General features: G+C 45.5%; 2 protein-coding genes and 1 pseudogene across 2 annotated transcripts; 2 read left to right on the forward strand and 1 right to left on the reverse strand.

The window, feature by feature from the left end:
- The first annotated feature begins 2,718 nt into the window (after positions 1-2,718).
- LOC123097499 (desiccation-related protein PCC13-62-like) lies at positions 2,719-3,724 on the forward strand (annotated as a pseudogene).
- A 193-nt stretch (positions 3,725-3,917) lies between these two features.
- Positions 3,918-5,627, reverse strand: LOC123097498 (40S ribosomal protein S21). Its single transcript, XM_044519263.1, has 4 exons — positions 5,478-5,627; positions 4,948-5,034; positions 4,731-4,863; positions 3,918-4,147 (listed from the first exon to the last, which is right to left on the reverse strand). Exons 2-4 carry the CDS (start codon positions 4,995-4,997, stop codon positions 4,082-4,084), a joined length of 249 nt encoding a protein of 82 aa, XP_044375198.1. The 5' UTR covers positions 4,998-5,034; positions 5,478-5,627; the 3' UTR covers positions 3,918-4,081.
- A 126-nt stretch (positions 5,628-5,753) lies between these two features.
- LOC123097497 (cell cycle checkpoint control protein RAD9B) lies at positions 5,754-14,972 on the forward strand. Its single transcript, XM_044519262.1, has 11 exons — positions 5,754-5,903; positions 6,006-6,252; positions 6,443-6,694; positions 6,788-6,903; positions 7,576-7,640; positions 7,719-7,948; positions 8,259-8,406; positions 9,535-9,575; positions 9,669-9,821; positions 14,461-14,588; positions 14,674-14,972. The coding sequence occupies exons 1-9, from the start codon at positions 5,799-5,801 to the stop codon at positions 9,791-9,793; spliced, it is 1,329 nt and encodes a 442-aa protein (XP_044375197.1). The 5' UTR covers positions 5,754-5,798; the 3' UTR covers positions 9,794-9,821; positions 14,461-14,588; positions 14,674-14,972.
- Positions 14,973-20,905: the final 5,933 nt, after the last annotated feature.

Here is a 20,905-nt window from a genome sequence, read left to right on the forward strand (position 1 = left end):
TTTGAGATATTTTTGCGAGGTGGTTGTATTTGGCATCATTTACAGCTACTTAGTTTTAGCCCTAGGCTTTAAGAAACTGGTTCCGCCTCTGGGAGGATGTCAAAAGAAGGAAGATCGAGATTGAGGAGGCCGTCCAGACGAAGAAGCTCGAGATTGAGGACACCAACACCAAGAACAACACAAAAGAGGTGGCAATAGCTTTCATGGCGAAGGAGGTGGAGATCATGATGGTCGACTTGAGCGCGATGTTCCCGAAGAGGAGAGTTGATTCGAAAAGAAGCAAAAGGCGATGCTCGATCTAGAAGATTGAGCTACAACCAAGAGCGACATCATTTTGTATGCCAGCTTGTATGCATGCCAGCATGAACTAGGGGCCAGAGACATGAACTATGACCTTTTTTGTGCGCTGGCAAGTGTGTCGGCCGCTGGCTAGTGTGCCAGCGTGAACCCTGGGTGTTGTTTTGTAGACTGGCATGTGTGCCGGCCGCTGGCACTCTAGCCGGCATGAACTATGGATGTTGACATGGCTATGGGCGTGAGCTATTTAGGTTTTACTTCAATTTTCATGGCAGCCTGGACGAAATGCGTCCATCAGTTGGGCGTATCGGCCAATTTCGGTCGGGGGCGGCCGGACAACACCCCTTTGCCCGACCCAAACAGGCAGAATCCGGACAAAACATACGTCCGGTTGGGGTTGCGCGTAGGAGTTGGCCTTACAACAGTCGATCGGCCGAAGCGTTTCGCTGGCTGCACGTGCCATCGGTTCAAAGAAGATCATGCGACTAATGTCCCAATTTCCCCTCAAGCTTATCTTTTCCCCAGCCAATCATTTTTATTTTCTTCTTCTTTGATGAGCATAACCCATCCTCTATCTCTCTCTTTCGCGAGAGCAAACCATGTAGCCACGGCCATGGGCATTGCTCTACACCCATCTCATGTTGCAGGTCGTTGACGGCGCTGCTACCGCTGCCTGCCGCTAGGACGGAGGTGAGACGCGGAACCACACGTATACAAGTGTTGCAACCGTGGACCAAAAAAGCTTCAACCCACAGATGAAAAAAACTTCAACGATAGATAGAGAAAGCTTCAATTGGCACTACCCAACTAGGAAAGCTACAACCATTTGTCAGAAAAGCTTCAATTGTAGATAGAGAAAGCTTCAATTGGCACTACCCAACTAGGAAAGCTACAACCATTTGTCAGAAAAGCTTCAATTGTAGATAGAGAAAGCTTCAACTGCGGCACCGCGCAACTGAAAAAAGTTGCAACCATTGTCACAAAAACTTCAACAGTAGATAAAAAAAGTTCCAACCGTCGTCGGATTTTGCTATTACCGGCAAGAGATTTTGCTACACCCACCATGGCGGAGCTGCAACCCCCCAACGGCGACGATGAATGATTTGCTGCAACCGTCGTCGTCTTTTGCTATGACCGGCGATGTTTTCTGCTACATCCATTCAACGGCGTTGACTGGTGTTGTCGTTCGCACAATCCAGTGCAGCAAGCATCGGCGGCAAGGGGCTACGACGGCTCATTGGGGGTGCTGCAACATGGAGCAACAACAATGGAAGTTGCAACCGATCGATGGTAACCGATCGGCAACGGAGAGGCTGCAAGGCGTCGGGGTGCAAGCTGCGAGGCGGCCGTTGCCCTCGCCGGAGCCGCACACGGAAGACGGAGTCGCGGACTCAGAGGCGGGGTATCAGACGGTCTCGGGCAATGGGATCGGGCGGCTGCTAAGTGGCCGGCCGAATTTTGGACCAGCCAAATCCGGTGGGACATCTTGTCGTACAAACCTGTGCTTTTCCCCACTGGAAAAAAGAAAGGTACTTCCTAAACACTCTCATATATTTGTTTACATGGCAGTTTAACCACCGCCTCAGCTGGAAGCTTAACCACAAGATAAAAAGTATTGCATCGTGTGCGATTCATTCCAGTCAGGAAGGTAGCTGATGCATGTGGCTGCCATTACAGACAAGGTTGTCAAATACTACCTGAAGTTCCCAGCAAAGGAAAGGCGTCCCCCATAGGCAACCGGATGGTACACAACTTGGTTTTGAAAGATATGGCACAAAAAGTTGCACCGTCTAAATTCTCCCTGACCAAGTTTGCGTACTCGTCAGGGTTGAGTTGAGGGGGCAGCCCGCTTATGCTTATTGGGTATTTTGGTTTGACACTTCTTCACTTTTTTTACAGTATGGGAATTTGGCCTAATAGTCCCTCCAATTTGAAGTGATCAAGCCACCACTTAAACAATGAAAGGCATGAATTCTGTGGACACCCTGACAACAACCACATAAAAACTGCCGTGTATAAACATGTCATCAGTGAAGAAAAATTTGACGAAGTGATCCACAGAAACTCGCCTCTCACCTAGAAATAGCATCTGCGGCCTGCATACGGGTGATGCGGAGATAGGCTCAAGAAAATTGAGACGATACTTTGGGACCATGGCAATCCAATTTGAAGTGAAGCAGCTGGACTCTGTAGAAAGTGATATTTCCGGATACCTCCAAGCATCAACCATCTACTCCAGATTTCTCACGCACAATGTTTACCTTGCAGCAGGAGGTAACCTCGGCAACAATCACGGTCAAAGAAGGGTGGTTAGCTGCTTGTTTGTTTCAATTCAGAAGGGCAGCTTCCAGATTGTTGGACGTGCTATAAATTTAGCAATGACACCATATACCTTCCTCGAGTTAGCTAACTAGTACTAGGATGGCAATGGCATCATCTCGCACCTACACAGTGACTCCTCTCCTGCTGCTCCTGTTCCTCCTAGTCCTAGCCTTAGCCTGTTCATGCAGGGCATCATCCGGCCATGCGGTCTGCCCTCCAGCCAAGGCGTCAGCGGCGGCAGTGCAGGCCTCATTGCCAGCCACCGGCTCCGCACGTTCCGGTCCCGGTGTTCCCGTACGACGTCGACCCGATGCAGTTCGCGCTGAACCTCGAGTACACCGAGGCCGACTTCTTCCTCCACGCGGCGTTCGGCGTTGATTATTATTATTACGTTGATGAAAATCCACTTAGATGGAAGCAAGTTGGTACTTTAAATCCATATGACGCCCTTCATTTTGGTTGCAGGGCCATCCAGAACACGGTGGGTGGGTTCCCTAGGCCAAAGATCGACCTGAGCGCCAACAACTTTGCCCTCAACTTCCAACCCCATCATCGACGGCTACCAGACTAAACATGTAATCAAATTCAAATCGACCATCCAACATCGTATCCATGCACATCGGCACCATTCATAGTTGGTAACAAGGACGCCATTGTATTTGTTGCAACTACTTGCAGGGTTGCTAGGCGTGGAGGCGGGGCAGGACGCCGTCTTCCGCGCGCTGCTCTTCGAGCGTAAGCACGAGACGGTGCCACCCTACAAGGGGATCACCGTGGCAGAGTTCTCCGCCACGAGAAACCAGCTGGGGAAGTGCGGGGTCAAGGACAAGGGGCTCACTGTGCCGCCCGAGCTCGGCCCAGAGGGCAAGATCTGCACCAACGTGCTCTCCGCCGACAGGGACTCCCTCCTACGCCCGGACACCGGCCGAGTTGCTCAGGATCCTCTACCTCACCGGCAACGAGCATATCGCTGGTGGCTTCTACCCGGAAGGAGCAAACGGCAAGATAGCACCAGAGTTTCTTAGCAAGCAGTTTACAGCATCAATCGTCAGCCAGAATAACGGAAATAGTGTGATGGAATAAGATAGGCCTAAGTGCAGCGTCTCACGTCTTAGAAATCCAAGGATTTCAATTGGCCAAAACGCAGTTGCTGTCCACGAATTTGCTACAGTTGTTACTCTTGTACATGCATTTTGAAGTAAAGAATAACAAGGGACAAACAACTCAATACAGATTAAGCAACGAGATAAGGGCCAAATCATCAGTATAACAATAAGCAACGAGATAAGGGACATATATCAAGCATTCAACACAGATTAAACTCAAAACATGTTCACAATAAACCAGGCCAAGTGACATCAAGTCTTAGCTTCCATAGCAGCAACTGAAACCAACCACAGACATCCAAGAGCTAGGTAGACATGGGAAGGACACAAGTTCCAGGTAAAACTACTAGCAACATCTAGAGCTGCTTGATCTCAGCCTTCCTCTTCTGCCACAGCCTGTCCAGGGAGCCATCAGCATCACCCTGCCAAAACATAACAAGCGATAAGAGCCCAGTAATGAATGTGATACAAGACATGAATGCACCCAACAATTATCAAAACAGCTCAAATAATTTTTAGTTAATGTGTAATCCAACAAATTGAATTCAAAGTACTCCCTCTGTAAACTAATATAAGAGCATTTAGATCACTACTTTAGTGATCTAAACGCTCTTATACAAGTTTACAGAGGAAGTATCAATAACCAAAGTGGATAACATGGTAATACTGAGCATCCATTTGATAACATGATGACACTGAGCATCCATTTGAATCAGATAACTAGAACACTCAGAACTAAAAGGTAGACAAGTCTTCAAACAATTACTTGGGTGCAAGGACAAGATGAAAATAGATGTTCATGGTCAATATTATCAGGTTTTAACATAAGCAAGTACGCAGCACCAATAGAAAATATCAAACACTTGTTCCATTTCCTCAAAGATAGGACTGAGTTTACTACTATTTCATCAACAGTAACACGATCACTGAAAATAGTAATTTGATGAGAGCAAACTTGTGACCACACACATAGTTGAATCAATCAATTACAACAAAGATGATTACCTGAGCACGGACGAACCCAGAGAGAGCAAAGGTGGTGAAGCGGCCATCATAGAGGCCATTCTCATCAACGTGACCAATGTTGATCTGGACAGAGGCGTGGTCCTTGGCCGTGATGATCCTGTTGGTGGCCGAGCTGCAAGAAGCAGAAGAAAATGATTAGCGTCCACAAGTGCAAAACATACGCCATCAGACTAAAGAGAGAGCGCATGAGACATACCACTTCCTGGGGACGTAGAGGTCCACCATGTCACCCACCTCGTTCTGCATGACGGCGGCTGGAGGGGGAGTGGCACAACAACAGCGACTGCAAATGGAAGAAGAAACAGTTGAGGCACAAACTAAGCACAAGAGGAAAGCTGAAAGCTCGAGGTCATGGGAAGTCGGTCATGTCCAGCCACAGCCTTGTCTCCAAGAATCTAGCGACATCAACAGAAATTCTTATTCACCCTAACAAACGGCATGAATCGATTCCTACTTAATTATTACTACGAAACTAATAACAGGATCTGGGACACAAGCTCGCGCTTAACCACGAATCCAGCAGTCCATCTTGCGGTATGCAAAGCATCGCATCCTAGGCTAGCCATAGATCCTGACCAAGCACTACGGCGCTAACAATAATATACTTGGTGACAAGAAGAAGACGTGAAGACGCAGGATGGGAACGAATCGACGAACACGCAGGAAGGTGGACATCCAAGATCGAGCAACAGATTACCGAAAGGAGTTGGCAGGGAAGGGACGCACCTTGATCTCTTGGATTCGAGGAGGCGCTGCGGGAGGAGGAAGAGAAGCTGGTGCGGCGGCGGCGGCGCAAGGGTGTGTGAGGCCGGGACTTTATAGCAGGAGCGGCCAGAGGGAGGGCTCGTAAACCCTAGCGTCCTGTCGTGGACCCACCGGCAGCGAGACAGACAGCGCTTGCAACGCAGCCTCCTCCTTGGGCCGTGGCGTGCTGTTATTGGGCTGGGCCCCAGCCCAATACTCCGAAGCCCACGTCGCGCCCTCCTTCCCGTTTTCTTTTTCCTCCCGCTCCTCCTCTTCCCCCGAAACCCCCAAACGCGACAGGCCATGGAACTGTCGATGAGCGGCGGCGCGCTGCGGACCTTCTCCCGCTGCGTCACCTGCCTCGCCCGCATCGGCTCCGACCTCGTCTTCCAGGCCTACCCCGACAAGGTGCGCCGTCTCCCCTCGCTGCCCACACATGCCATTCCTCACCGGAGCGCGGCGGCCGGTTCTCACGATTTCTAATCTCATGTTTTCGCCTTCGGCTTACAGCTGGAGCTGCACACGCTCAACAGCTCGCGGTCGGCCTTCGCGTCCGTCTCCCTCACGCGCGACTTCTTCGACCACTTCCACCTCCCCGCCGACGCCGCGCCGTCGTCCACGCCGCTCCAGTGCAGCGTCCTCCTCAAGTCCGTCCTCGCTGTGCTCCGCACGCCCACCTCCGCGATCGACCGCCTCAACGCTTCGCTCCCAAACCCCCAAGCGTCCAAGCTCGAGTTCGTCATCCACTGCGTCAGCGGTACATGTTCCCAGCCCATCCCTCCCTCCCTCTAGGGTTTTGCCATTGACGTGCTCAAAATTTCCCCATTTTTTGTCAACATCGGCGCGCATTTTCCCTGTTTTCCCGCCAATTTTTGCCGTTTCGGCTCTTTCCCAAAATTTGCCGCTCTGAGCTGATGATGTGCCTTCTCGCGTCTTGTCTTGTCAAGGGCGTAAGAAGACGCACCGGATCTCGTGCAGCGCGGAGTCCGACGTGCAGACTCTGGCGCTCGACCGCAACGGCTTCCCCAGCCGCCTCGCCATACGGCCACGGGACCTCACGCGCCTGCTCTCCAATTTCCAGTCCTCGCTGCAGGAGCTCACCGTTATTGCCACCGAGCCTGCTGCACGGTTGCCTGGCGTCGATGATGGCACTGGGGGGAAGGCAGTCGAGCTCCTAAGCTACATCGACCCGACCAAAGGTAAAGGTTTCCTTCCTATGGGGCTGTCAAAAAATAGCGTGGTGGTGAAATTTCTATGGGGCTGTCAACTGTGACGTGGTTTGGGAATTGCAGATGACTACGACAGTAGGCTGCACACACAACTGTGGATCGATCCAGCAGAGGAGTTCTTGGAGTATGAGCATGCTGGGGATCCCGTAGATGTCACATTCGGGGTGAAAGAATTGAAGGTGATTCTATGATTTGTTCTTCTTTCTTCATGCCAAAAGATTTAGATCGTCAACTTTAAAAGAAATAAGGTAATGTCTCCTTTGAAATGGGAAATTAATTGGAACTTATTTGCCTTTAACCAAGTCAAGGAATAGTTCTTTGTAGAAGTAGAAGTGGTTTCAGGAAATAACTGTATGTGTGTGTCCTCACTTGTAGTCGAGCTCAGAATAGGAAATACTATCTTCATTTCTGCTTTCTAAAACAACACAACAAGGGTTTGGCAATTGATGGCTCTGTCTTCTGGTCTGGTACCTGTGACTGCACAAATCTGACAGATATGTCTTACTAGAGCCTACTAGAGAGTGAATTTGGTTAGGTGATTGTTCAGCGAGGTTCGACATTCTAGTGCTTACTAGAGAGAAAGTGCTTTTTGTATGGCTGTAGGATGATGTCTCAGGAAGTCATGTTATGATGTATGATGAAGAAGCAATATCTGGTTCATTTTCTTACTGTTTCAATATGTATTGTCAAAATTAGTGAGTGCCAAATTGAATGGCCACCAGGAGAAGGAAGGTCAATCATGCCTATTTTCTAGCTAGCCCCACAATGCCCAGCACAAAACTGTGCATGCATGTTTTGCATTTTGAATCGATATCTTATATACATATTTATTTTCTGTTCTTTCAATCTAGGCATTTTTAACATTTTGTGAAGGATGTGAGGTTGATATTCTCCTATTCTATCAGAAGGCTGGCGAGTAAGTAGTTTACTTGTTGAATTTGGTTATGTTTTCTGACTGGTCCCCATGACCCATGAGGCTTCGTTTGAATTGCAGACCTGTACTGTTGGCTCCAAGATTTGGATTCGATGATGGATCAAGTTCTAATTTCGATGTAACTCTAGTTCTAGCCACTATGCTTGTATCACAACTAAATGATGGCAGTGTTCCTCAGCAGCCACCTACATCAGCACATCATGCAGAAGAACCAAGGGCTGCCGCTGCTGCACCATCACCAGTTCCAGAAAATGTCTCAAACCATACAAGAATATGGTCAGAGCTTTCAGGTGTGTGTCATTTTGGCAAAAGGTTCTTGTTAGCCATCGATATGGTCACACTCCAGGCATGCATTCCTACACTGAACTATGCACCATTGTGATCTGATGAGAGGAGACACAGCCAAAGCGCCTGTATGAAACATCATGACCAGTTGAACACTTTTGTGAGGTCAATGTCAGATCACAGTGCATGGACTTTCACATGCCTGGTGTAATCAAACCTGCTGGTGCTAGAAAGTTCCTTTGATCTCTTAATTCTAGCACTGTCCTGTTCATCTATCATCAAAGCTATCTAAAATAAGCAAACTTTCTTGAACAGGTCTTACTCCCAAAAGCTTTGAAGCTAACGCAGAAAATCGTGCCCAGAAGGAGAGAAATGGAAGAGCTAACGTACTGAATGACACATCAGTGCTTCCCAATACCAATGCTCCCTGCAAGCTACCAGTGACATATAACGCAAACTATATGTATCCTATTAAGTCGCTTTACTTAGTACTCCCTCCGTCCCAAAATTCTTGTCTTAGATTTGTCTAGATACGGATGTATCTAACACTAAAACGTAACTAGATACATTTGTATCTAGACAAATCTAAGACAAGAATTTTGGGACGGAGGGAGTATTATTTATTTGAGTGATATAATTTGGTACCACAAAAGTCAGGACTTGCAGCTATATATCTGGCATATCTCCTTGCAGCTATCAAATTAGCTAATCAGGCACAATAACAGAAGTCATTTCCCTATCCTCTCTAGGTATTTGAGCTAGTATAGTTGAGATATGCTTTAGTTGGGATTATAATACACCCTCTGTCCCATAATATAGTGTACATTTGGTTTTCGCGTAAGTCAATGTTCACAAACTTTGACCAAGATTAGTAGAAATTTATCCATATCTACAATACCAACTATAGTCCATATGAAAATATATTTTATGATGAATCTAATGATATTGATTTGGCGTTTTAGATGTTGATATTTTTCCTCTAAACTTGGTCAAAGTTTACAAGTTTTGACTAGGAAAAAATTATAATACATGCTATATTTTGGGACGGAGGAAGTACCACTATACCAGCATCCCTCATGATGGAATCTTTCGGGAACACATGTTGTAGAACTACACAGACAAACCCTCGCTTCACTAACCTATCTTCCTCAGAGTTTTGGGGTATCTACTCCATTTCAGCTAGTTCAAACCATAACATCTTTTAAGGTAATTTGAACTTGTGTTGGGAGTGAAATTACAGCCATACCAATGGTAATATACTCTATTTGTCGGAGATATGCCTTTTGATATAAGATGTCGAGTCCAAAAGGAAATCATTTTGTAGAGACTCAGTGGAGAATGATTACTGACGAAGCAATCAAATACATCTGGTTACTGCAATTAGTTCATATACCAACTCCATAAAAGAATCATATACCGACCATTTATTAATTCCTACAAGTAACTGGCAAATCATGTCAACATATTTGATGTTAATGCAGATTTTTCATTTGTTGTGAGTCATAACTGGGGAGTTGTAAGATCTGAGTCGTAAGTTATTTCTGCTATCCTACTTCTGGTAACTTGTTTCCTTCACTAGTTTATACTACAGAGAGCAGCCTGTGCAAATGGATCACTTGGAAGAGCCTCCTGGTTAACTATCTCAGCAAACACCCATTGAACTCAAATGCATACATTTGTGTTGGCACTGAATTTTCAGCTGATTGGCTTTTTGTTTTGCTACAGAAGTTGTGGTTGATAACCCTCGTTCGCAGCATCACCCAAGCAACTGGGTAGGTGCCGACGAAGACGATGATGATGAAGAAGATGAGGAGCTTTTTGTCCAAACAACACCTCACTACATGGACTAAGGACCGATGCTGATTCTGAATATTGCAGGTACATTCCAGCCAACTGCATAGTGGATGAGCTAGAAATTAGTCGAAGTGCCTTTTGATTGCTCTTAGTTTGTGAGGCCTGAAGCTAACAATACAAGAACATTGTTTACCCAGCATCTAGTTTGTATTCAGGTGTGGCTATTTCATTGCTGCATAATATAGAGAACATTAATGCGGCTTGTTCTACTTTGCATATGTGGCCTTCTCTATTATTTATTTATTTGCAAGAGAAATAACTTGTATTTGCATCAATATGAGCAACATGATCTCTGTTTTTATTTTCTGTATCTATACCTCTTTACTACTATAAAAGCATGAGTTTGCAGAATCTAAATTATCCATCGAACCTTAACCAGAAGGTTTGCAATTTCCCTTGCAAATTTAGGTTTAGTTGCACACCAAGAGCATCTTCACAAGCTATTACTTAGCTTGTTACTAGGAAGAGAGAGAATGAACTATTGTGTGCAAAGTAAAATGTCTCCAATAGATAGTTGCTTCGACTTGTTACTAACACTACAGAAGTTGCTGCCATGTGTGAGGTGGTGAGAGGCAGCATTGAGGGATGAGGCCATGGAATTCCCCAGTCCCAAATCCTGCTATAGGATGAGAGTGGGTAGAACTGGGTCAAGAGTAAAATGGTTGAGACTCAGCATTGAACTGATGGTACCGTCAGGTGAGGGAGAAGCTGACAGGGGCTTAACCAGGGGATAGTGGAGCTGGCGTCGGTATGGAGGTCAAGGCCGCGCCAGCATGTGCCAGTCTGTGATGCTGGAAGCTACAGAGCAGCATCGGGAGAAGCCTCCAGGGTGAGGATCCAAGAGAATAGAAGGGTATCGAGTCATATTAGTATTTGCGTTTCTTTTGAGATCATGCTCATCATCTTGTGTGCGTATTGAGCATGTCTGTGTTATCCTATTCCTTCTTAATTCTTTCAATATGGAAGTAAAATCACATTCTAAAAATTGATATCTCTGAATTTGTGCATTTTGTATCACGTTGGGGAGTAACCCTCTTTAACGACGTGCCATATCGAAACCCGGGTGTGGTGTCAAATGGGCAAGGGCCGGGCCGTCACCCCCTTGGTGGCGCGTCGTATCTTGATTTGGATACGGTGACAAGTAAGCAAGGATTGGGTTGTTGCATCCTTAGTGGTGCGCTACATCGACGCCCGGGTGTAATGAAAAATGAGCAACGGTCTTCACATTTGACTCGGTAAGTGCAAAGGGTAAGGAAGCTAGCCAAGCCTAGTAGGATCTTCTTAGATAGCTGGAAGGTAGGGTCCCTGACAGGTAAGCTACGGGAGCTAGTTGATACATCGGTGAGGAGAGTTGTTGATATCCTTTGCATCCAAGAAACCAAATGGAGGGGACAGAAGGTGAAAGAGGTGGTGGATACCGGCTCCATGTTGTGGTACACGGGAACAACTGAAAACAGAAATGGAGTAGGTATCTTGATCAACAAGAGCCTCAAATATGGAGTGGTAGACATCAAGAGGTGTGGGGACCGGATTATCCTGGACAAGCTGGTAGTTGGGGACTTAGTTCTTAATGTTATCAGCGTGTATGACCCACAAGTTGGCCACAATGAGAACACCAAGAGGGGGTTCTTGGAAGGCCTGGAGGGCATGGTTAGGAGTGTGCCTACTGGCGAAAAGCTCTTCATAGGAGGAGACCTCAATGGCCACGTGGCTACATCTAGCACAGGTTTTGAAGGGGTGCATGGTGGCTTTAGCTATGGCATCATGAATCAAGAAGGAGAAGATGTCTTAAGCTTCGCTCTAGCCTACGACATGAACATAGCTAACACCCTCTTTAAAAAAAGAGAATCACATCTAGTGACTTTTAGTAGTGGTCAACACTCTAGCCAGATTGATTTCGACCTCTCGAGAAGAGAAGACAGACGTGCTTGCCTAGATTGTAAGGTGATACCTAGAGACTGTTGTCCCTCAACATAAGCTTGTGGTGGCTGAATTCCGCTTTTGGATTCGTGTCTAGTGGAATAAGCGCGCCAAACTCACTAGAACGAAGTGGTGGAAGCCCTTGGGAAGGAGGTGATGCAAACAATATGTGGATGAAGATGACGACTTGCATTCATAAGGTGGCTTCAGAGGAGTTTGGTACCTAGTGGTGGAACGATGATGTCCAGAAGGCTATTAAGGAGAGGAAAGACTGTTTCAGACGTCTACACCTGGATAGGTGTGCAGACAACATATGGAAGTAGAAGGTGGCAAAGAAGACTGCAAAACGAGTTGTGAGTGAAGCAAGGGGTCGAGCGTATGAGGACCTCTACCAGCGCTTAGATACGAAGGAAGGCGGAAGAGACATCTATAAGATGGCCAGAGGAAGACGTGGGATGTTGACCAAGTCAAATGCATCCAGGACAGAGCAGATCAACTCATGTTGAAGGACGAGGAGATTAAGCATAGATGGCGGGAGTACTTCGACAAGCTGTTGAATGGAGAAAATGTGAGCTCTATCATTGAACTGGATCACTCCTTTGATGATATCAACATGTGTTTTGTGTAGTGAATCCAGGATTCTAAGGTCAGGGAGGCTTTAAAAAGGATGAAAGGAGGCAAGACGATGGGCCTTGATTGTATCCCCATTGAGGTGTGGAGGCCTCAGAAACATAGCGATAGTATGGCTAACTAAGCTTTTCAACCTCATTTTTGGGGAAAATAAGATGTCGGAAGAATGGAGGCGGAGTATATTAGTACCAATCTTCAAGAACAAAGGGTGTGTTCAAAGTTGTACTAATTACTGTGGAATTAAGCTGATTTGCCATACAATGAAGCTATGGGAGAGAGGCATTGAGCATCGCTTAAGAAGAATAACAAGTGTGACCAAAAATCAGTTTGGTTTTATGCTTGGGAAGTCAAGCATGGAAGCCATTTTCTTGGTATGATAACTTATGGGGAGATACAAGGAGCAAAAGAAGGACCTGCATATGATGTTCATTGACTTGAAGAAGGCCTACGATAAGATATCGTGGAATGTCATGTGGTGGGATCCAAGGTCCCAACAAAGTACATTACCCTCATCAAGGACATGTACAATAATGTTGTGACAAGTGTTCGAACAAGTGATGGTGACATTCCCCATTAAAATAGGACTGCACCAAGGGTCAGCTTTGAGCCCTTATCCTTTTGTTGTGGTGATGGATGAGGTCACAAGGGATATACGAGATATCTCATAGTGCTAGTCGATGACACTCGGCCGGGGGTTAATAGAAAGTTAGAGCTACGGAGACAAACCTTGGAATCGGAAGGTTTTAGGCTTCGTAGAACTAAAACTGAGTACATGAGGAGGAGGTTAGCCTTGATGGGAAGGTGGTATCTCAGAAGGACACCTTTCGATATTTAGGGTCAATGCTGCAAAAGGAGGGTGATATGATGAAGATGTCAGCCATCGAATCAAAGCCGAATGGATGAAGTGGCGCCAAGCTTTTGGCGTTCTCTGTGACAAGAGAGTGCCACAAAAGCTAAAAGGCAGGTTCTATAGGATGGCGATCCGACCCGCAAATGTTGTATGGCGATGAGTGTTGGCCGACTAAAAGGCGACATGTGCATCAGTTAGGTGTAGCGGAGACGCGCATGTTGAGATGGATGTGTGGCCACACAAAAATGGATTGGGTCTGGAATGATGATATACGGGATAGAGTTGGTGTAGCACCGATTGAAGAGAAGCTTGTCCAACATCGCCCAGATGGTTTGAGCATATTCCGCGCGGGCCTCTAGAAGCTCTAGTGCATAGCGGACGGCTAAGGCGTGCTGATAATGTCAACAGAGGTCGGGTATACCAAATTTGACATGGGAGAAGTCCATAAAGAGAGATTTGAAGGACTGGAATATCACCAAAGAACTAGCCATTGATAGGGATACGTGGAAATTAGCTATCCACGTGCTAGAGCCATGAGTTGGTTTCGAGATGTTATGGGTTTCAGCTCTAGTCTACCCCTACATGTTCGAGACTAAAGGCTTTGTTGTTCTTGTTGTTTTTGTTGGTGGTCCGCTGGGTGCATCTTCAAAGTAAAATCCACCATTGTTGCTTATATCGTTATAATGCATTCCAACATTTGTCGAGTGTTCCTGGTCATGTGATCTGCCAGAGGATTTGTTACGGTAATTATGGAGCTACTTGTGAGTCCATGTATGTTTTCGTCCTAGTTAATTGCACCATTTTTTATGTTTTCCCTGCTGAGATAGAGTTTATTTCACGCTCACAAGAACTTTGTTCCATCTAGGTTCTTTAGCATTCTGAGATCCTCCTGTTTCTATGGTTGTCTTCCTTTCAGGGGTGATCAAGATGTTGCTTTTCATGATGAGAAATTTTAGATTGAACAAATGCATAACTTTGGTCTTGCCTTATGACCGCATAATCCCATTGTTAGGCGTCTGAATGGTCTATCATTTAACTGATTTGCCGTTGGTGTTATCTGACATTTTCATGAAATTGGTGGCTAAACGAACTATGCCCACACCTTCGCATTGCAGTTATCCTCGGTTCATCGGGGAAATTGAATTATAGTTCATAAATAGGATCCATGTAGGGCCCTGCTGGAGGCAGGCTTTACGCTTTAGCTAATAATAGGATGCTTGTGTAAAGTTACAATCTAAATGACTTGTGAAAATGATCGAACAGATGGACTTGATAAGATGTGTAGCAAAAATATGCCACCCTTTTATGGCGAAGATTTTGCCAAGCTACTGCAGAATAGACCTGACACTGTTTTTTGCTTCCCCAAGTTTTATGTTTCCTCATAAATGCTGGTTAGTCATCTATCTGTTTTATTATCATCTCTGAAGTTTTTAGAAAATAATGCATTAAAGGAATAACTTCTCTTCTTTTGCTTAGGTGTACAGATCATGTGAATGTTTCTTCACGGAGTTCCTGGCAGGAGTAGAATGCGCGAAAACAATTATTGTAGCAAAAAAGAAAATGTGTGCTAGATATGGGAGATGATTTTTTTTTCTTCAAAAATTCTTTAATGTTCGTTCACACAAGGTATGTAAGGACAATCACACCTTCAGAATTTAGAACTTGTGGTGTCTTGCATCTGAGATCCTGGATCCATTGCAACGCTTGGATCTATGAACATAAAGTATCTCGGTGTTTGATTCAAGAATAAATAAAATTGAAGCACTGTAATCCTATTTCTTTTCTTTTTTGAAGATACCGGCTCCCATATGATTTTCATGTATTTTTTGGGTGACTCGGTTTACTAACAGTTAACTTTTCTAGTATTCTTTTAAGGAATTGCTTGTGATAATTTTCATTTAACTTTATTGGTTGAGTCGTGTTGGGTCACTAGTATTTCTGCAACTATCGGCCTGTTTGGTTTCAAATAAGTCACCAACTTATAAGTCGAAAAGTGGAAAAAGTGACTTATTTTGCCAAGCAGACCCAACTTATAAGTCACCCCAACTTATAAGTCATAAGTTGCTCCACCCCAACTTAAAACTTATAAGTCAACCTCTTTTGCGTGGGTCCCACAACCTTTACATCAAAAAATAAGGTGGGAAGGTGTGGTCAGGTGACTTATAAGTCAGATGAGAACCAAACAGACGTGACTTATAAGTCACTGGTTTTAAGTCACCTGACTTATAAGTTAGGTGACTTATTGGAATCAAACAGGCCCTATATATGTATGTATTTGTTGGTGTGGATCTCCTACATTCCACAAATTATGTCTTCCTTTTTCGTGATTTCATGAGTCACGTGTCTTAATTTCATCAGTACTTTTTCATGATTGCTACTACGATGTTACCTATGCATGGCCTTATGGTTTGTATACTAATACTACCATGTCTGCAGCCTTTGTGTTTAAAAACAAAGATGCACGGCGTGGTGCTTTTGCTTCTGCTTTTACTTTTACTTTTAGTTTTACTACCTGGCCTTGGGAGATGGTAATCGAAACTGAGATCCGGCATGGAAACTGCTTCCTTTTACTATTAGGGGTTTTGCTTCTTCCGAGTATGCTGCATCCTGCCAGCTCACTTGGTATCGTTGGAGTACCTTCTTTCCATCCATCTAATTCCCCAGTTTTTTCTCCTTACAGCTCACTTCGATTTCTACTGTAGGAAGGTGGCGAGGAGCCGCTATGCTGCAAGGACTTGTGTGTCAATAGCAACTGAATTTTAAGTGAACTGGCCAGCTGCTGTATAGATCTTTGGCACTGCGCGGGCTTTCCCTGGACCTAAGCTTGTGACCGCAACCCAGCATGCGTCAGATGAGTAGAAAATTGGCGAAGATTCCTAGGTCAACCTGCATCCCTAGTTCTATTAATATTTGTGTAATAATATAAATTAAGACATTCTAGAGAAATTAGTGCACTTGAACCCATAGCTTTTTGGTGCTGGCATCGCCACTCGTGAAGCTGCTAGAATCGTCGCATGTTCACACTAGTAGAAAAAGGGTCAAATGTCAAGCACATTAGTGTCGGTTTGCTTTTGAGCCGGCACTAATGTGTGCATTAGTGCCGGTTCTAACGGCTAGCCGGTCGCTTTCATTAGTACCGGTTCGTGGCCGACCTTTAGCACCGGTTCGTGCCACGGACCGGTACTAAAGTGAGTGGTGGCAGGATGTTGTCAGCCCGAGGCCCCTCCAGCACCTTTAGTACCGGTTCGTGGCACGAACCGGTGCTAAAGGCCGTTCTACATAAACCCTTCTTTCACCCGAGCTCACTCTGTTCTTCCCTTTTCCCCTCTCCTCTCTGTTCTTCCCCTCTTCCTCTCGAGCTCATCACACATTTTGCCCAAAATTTGTCAAGATTTGAAGGCCCCCATCCATTCAAATGATCACAAAGGTTAGCAACTTTGTCCTTTCATCTCTCATTGCTAGATTAGCTCTTGCAATGCTTTGTATAGTGATTAATTTATGAGTTTAGTAATTTGGGAGGAAATATATGTGCTAGTATTTGATTTATATGCAATTTGATGTCAAAAATAACACTTAGTTTGCATATGTAGGTGTGGTTTACTTAGTGCCTTCTAAATTCCGTCGTAACCACAGTCGATCGCCCGCACCGTTCCGTCGCCGGCACCACCTTGTGGTGAGCCTCTTGTTCATGAATGTTTTACATTACCAAATTGATGTTTGTGTGATTTGGATATATAGTTACTCGTATAATTATCTTACCCGTACGTTGTTTGTTATACATAGTGCCATGGTTTTGATATCCGTCCCCGTCGGCCCTCGTCCTTGTTATGATTCGGATGTGGTATATTCTCTTTTAAAACTAGTTGTTGCATTTCGTGTTTATGACAAATTATGCCCATCAAGTTGACATAGATATTTTTGTCTAGGAGGTTTGTGAACCGGAAATTCCAACCGACCCTATTGTCGAGAGGTTAAATTTAGTTGAAAGAGAAAACGAGTATTTGAAAGAAAAATTGAAAAGAATTGAGGGGGAGAAGATGGAATTGGAGTTGCATGTTGCCGATGTCGTCGATGATCACAAGATCAAGATGGAGAAAATGCGCTTGAAGATTAGAAAGATTAGAAAATATGCCATTGATAGTGAGGCTTGGTATCATTATGCTGTTGGATCAATTGTTACCTTAGTTGCGATCTTGATCGCATTTGTTGTTGCATTTAAATTCTTTAGTTAGAGAGTTATTTGTTTGTTGCATTTAAGTCTTGTATGAACTTTATGTATGAACTTGTATTAATTTGGTCTTTTCGGTGTTGTGTAATGAAGATGAGCCGACAATGGATGTACGATGACCGATGCTCTCCCGAGTTCATTAATGGCGTGCAAACTTTTCTGCTTGCGGCTGAGGCAAACAAGCGGGCGGATGGTTTTATGCCTTGTCCATGTTTAGTCTGTAAGAATGATCACAATTACTCTACGTCAAGAACCATTCACGTCCACCTGTTTAAGTCCGGTTTCATGCCCCACTATAATGTTTGGACCAAGCACGGAGAAAGAGGGGTTATGATGGAAGACAATGAAGAAGAAGAGGACGACGACAGCTATCCTGGCCATGGGTTCCCTGAATACGATGATACAACAATGGGGGAAGAAGCTGAGCCGGCAATGCGGGAAGAAGCTGAAGAAGAGGCATCAGATGAGCCCGCTGATGATCTAGGTCGGGCCATTGCCGATGCAAAGAGAAACTGCGCAAGTGATTTGGAGAAGAAGAAGTTGCAGCGCATGTTAGAGGATCACAAGAAATTGTTGTACCCGAATTGCGAAGCTGACAAGAAAAAGTTGGGCACCACACTGGAATTGCTGCAATGGAAGGCAGAGAATGGTGTATCTGACAAGGGATTTGGAAAGTTGCTGGTAATGATAAAGAATATGCTTCCAAAGGACAACGAATTGCCCGAGAGTACGTACGAAGCAAAGAAGGTTGTCTGCCCTCTAGGGTTAGAGGTGCAGAAGATACATGCATGCCCTAATGACTGCATCCTCTACCGCGGTGAGTACGAGGATTTGAACGCTTGCCCGGTATGCGGTGCATTGCGCTATAAGATCAGGCGCGATGACCCTGGTGATGTCGAGGGCGAGCGCCCCAGGAAGAAGATTCCTGCCAAGGTGATGTGGTATGCTCCTATAATACCACGGTTGAAACGTTTGTTCCAAAACAAAGAGCATGCCAAGGCGATGCGATGGCACAGAGAAGACCGTAAGAAAGACGGAAAGTTGAGAGTACCCGCTGACGGGTCGCAGTGGAGAAAAATCGAGAGAAAGTACGGGAAGGAGTTTGCAGATGACGCAAGGAACGTATGGTTTGGTCTAAGCGCAGATGGCATTAATCCTTTTGGGGAGCAGAGCAGCAACCATAGCACCTGGCCTGTGACTCTATGTTTGTATAACCTTCCTCCTTGGTTGTGCATGAAGCGGAAGTTCATTATGATGCCAGTGCTCATCCAAGGCCCTAAGCAACCCGGCAACGACATTGATGTGTACCTAAGGCCATTAGTTGAAGAACTCTTACAGCTGTGGAATGGAACAGGTGTACGTGCGTGGGATGAGCACATGGGGGAAGAATTTGACCTAAAGGCCTTGCTGTTCGTGACCATCAATGATTGGCCTGCTCTCAGTAACCTTTCAGGACAGACAAACAAGGGATACCGCGCATGCACGCACTGTTTGGATGATACCGACAGTATATATTTGGACAATTGTAGGAAGAATGTGTACCTGGGACATCGTCGATTTCTTCCGAGCAGGCATCCCGTAAGAAAGAAAGGCAAGCATTTCAAAGGTGAGGCGGATCACCGGACGAAGCCTCGCCACCGTACTGGTGCTGATGTACATGATATGGTCAAGGATTTGAAGGTAGTCTTTGGAAAGGGTCCTGGCGGACAACCTGTTCCGAATGACGCTGACGGACGCGCACCCATGTGGAAGAAGAAATCTATATTTTGGGACCTGCCCTATTGGAAAGACCTAGAGGTCCGCTCTGCAATCGACGTGATGCACGTGACGAAGAATCTTTGCGTGACCCTGCTTGGCTTCTTGGGCGTGTATGGGAAGACAAAAGATACACCTGAGGCACGGGAGGACCAGCAACGTATGCATGGAAAAGACGGCATACATCAGGGTCATGCCAGCTACGCTCTTACCAAAGAAGAGAAGGAAATCTTCTTTGAATGCCTGCTCAGTATTAAGGTACCGTCTGGCTTCTCGTCGAATATAAAGGGAATAATAAACATGGCAGAGAAAAAGTTCCAGAACCTAAAGTCTCATGACTGCCACGTGATTATGACGCAACTGCTTCCGGTTGCATTGAGGGGGCTTCTACCGGATAACGTTCGATTAGCCATTGTGAAGCTATGTGCATTCCTCAATGCAATCTCTCAGAAGGTAATCGATCCAGAAATCATACCAAGGTTAGAGAATGATTTGGTGCAATGTCTTGTCAGTTTCGAGTTGGTGTTCCCACCATCCTTCTTCAACATCATGACGCACGTCCTAGTTCACCTATGCGAAGAGATTAACGTTTTGGGTCCTGTATTTCTACACAATATGTTCCCCTTTGAGAGGTTCATGGGAGTCTTAAAGAAATATGTTCATAACCGTGCTAGGCCAGAAGGAAGCATCTCCAAGGGCCATGAAAATGAGGAGGTCATTGAGTTTTGTATTGACTTTATTCCTGACCTTAAGCCGATTGGTGTTCCTGAATCGCGGCATAAGGGCAGACTGGATGGAAAAGGCACGCTAGGAGGGAATCAAAAAATATGTATGGACGGACATTCTCTCACTGAAGCACACTACACAGTTCTACAGAATTCCGCCTTGGTGGCTCCGTATATGGACGAACACAAGAATTTTCTACGCTCCAAACACCCGGAGCGGTCTGATGACTGGATTACACGTGAACAAACCAGGAGTTTCGCCGGCTGGTTGCAGACACGTACCATGCATGACGCCTCTATTGAAGATGACATGTACTCGCTGTCCCAGTTACCATCTTCGAATATAATGACTTTCAAAGGGTACGAGATAAATGGTAATACATTTTACACGATCGCCCAAGATAAGAAGAGCACCAACCAAAACAGTGGTGTCCGCTTTGATGCAACAACCAAGACGGGAAAGGAAACATATTATGGTTACATAGAGGAGATATGGGAACTTGACTATGGACGTGGTTTGAAGGTCCCTTTGTTTCGGTGCAAATGGGTCAATATGACACGAGGCGGGGTAACGGAAGACCCGCAGTATGGAATGACAACAGTGGATCTCAACAATCTTGCGTATGCAGACGAACCATTCGTCCTAGCTAATGATGTGGCACAGGTTTTCTATGTGAAGGATATGTCTACCAAGCCGAGAAAAAGAAAAGATAAGGAAGCGAATGCATCATACGATGAGCCAAAGCGCCACATAGTTCTTTCTGGGAAGAGAAACATCGTGGGAGTGGATGACAAGACAGACATGTCAGAAGATTATGAAAAGTTTGATGAAATTGCTCCATTCACAGTGAATATTGACCCGAGCATCCAGTTAAATGATGAAAATTTTCCATGGCTATGGCGCAAAGGGACACACGCAAAGAAAAAGTTTCACACCCAAAGATCTGGGATGTGATCGGCTTCACTATCATCACTTTCTTCTGTGTTTCACACCCAGGAG

Source organism: Triticum aestivum, chromosome 4D (assembly GCF_018294505.1).
Source record: "Triticum aestivum cultivar Chinese Spring chromosome 4D, IWGSC CS RefSeq v2.1, whole genome shotgun sequence".
In the NCBI taxonomy this organism is placed as follows: domain Eukaryota; kingdom Viridiplantae; phylum Streptophyta; class Magnoliopsida; order Poales; family Poaceae; genus Triticum; species Triticum aestivum.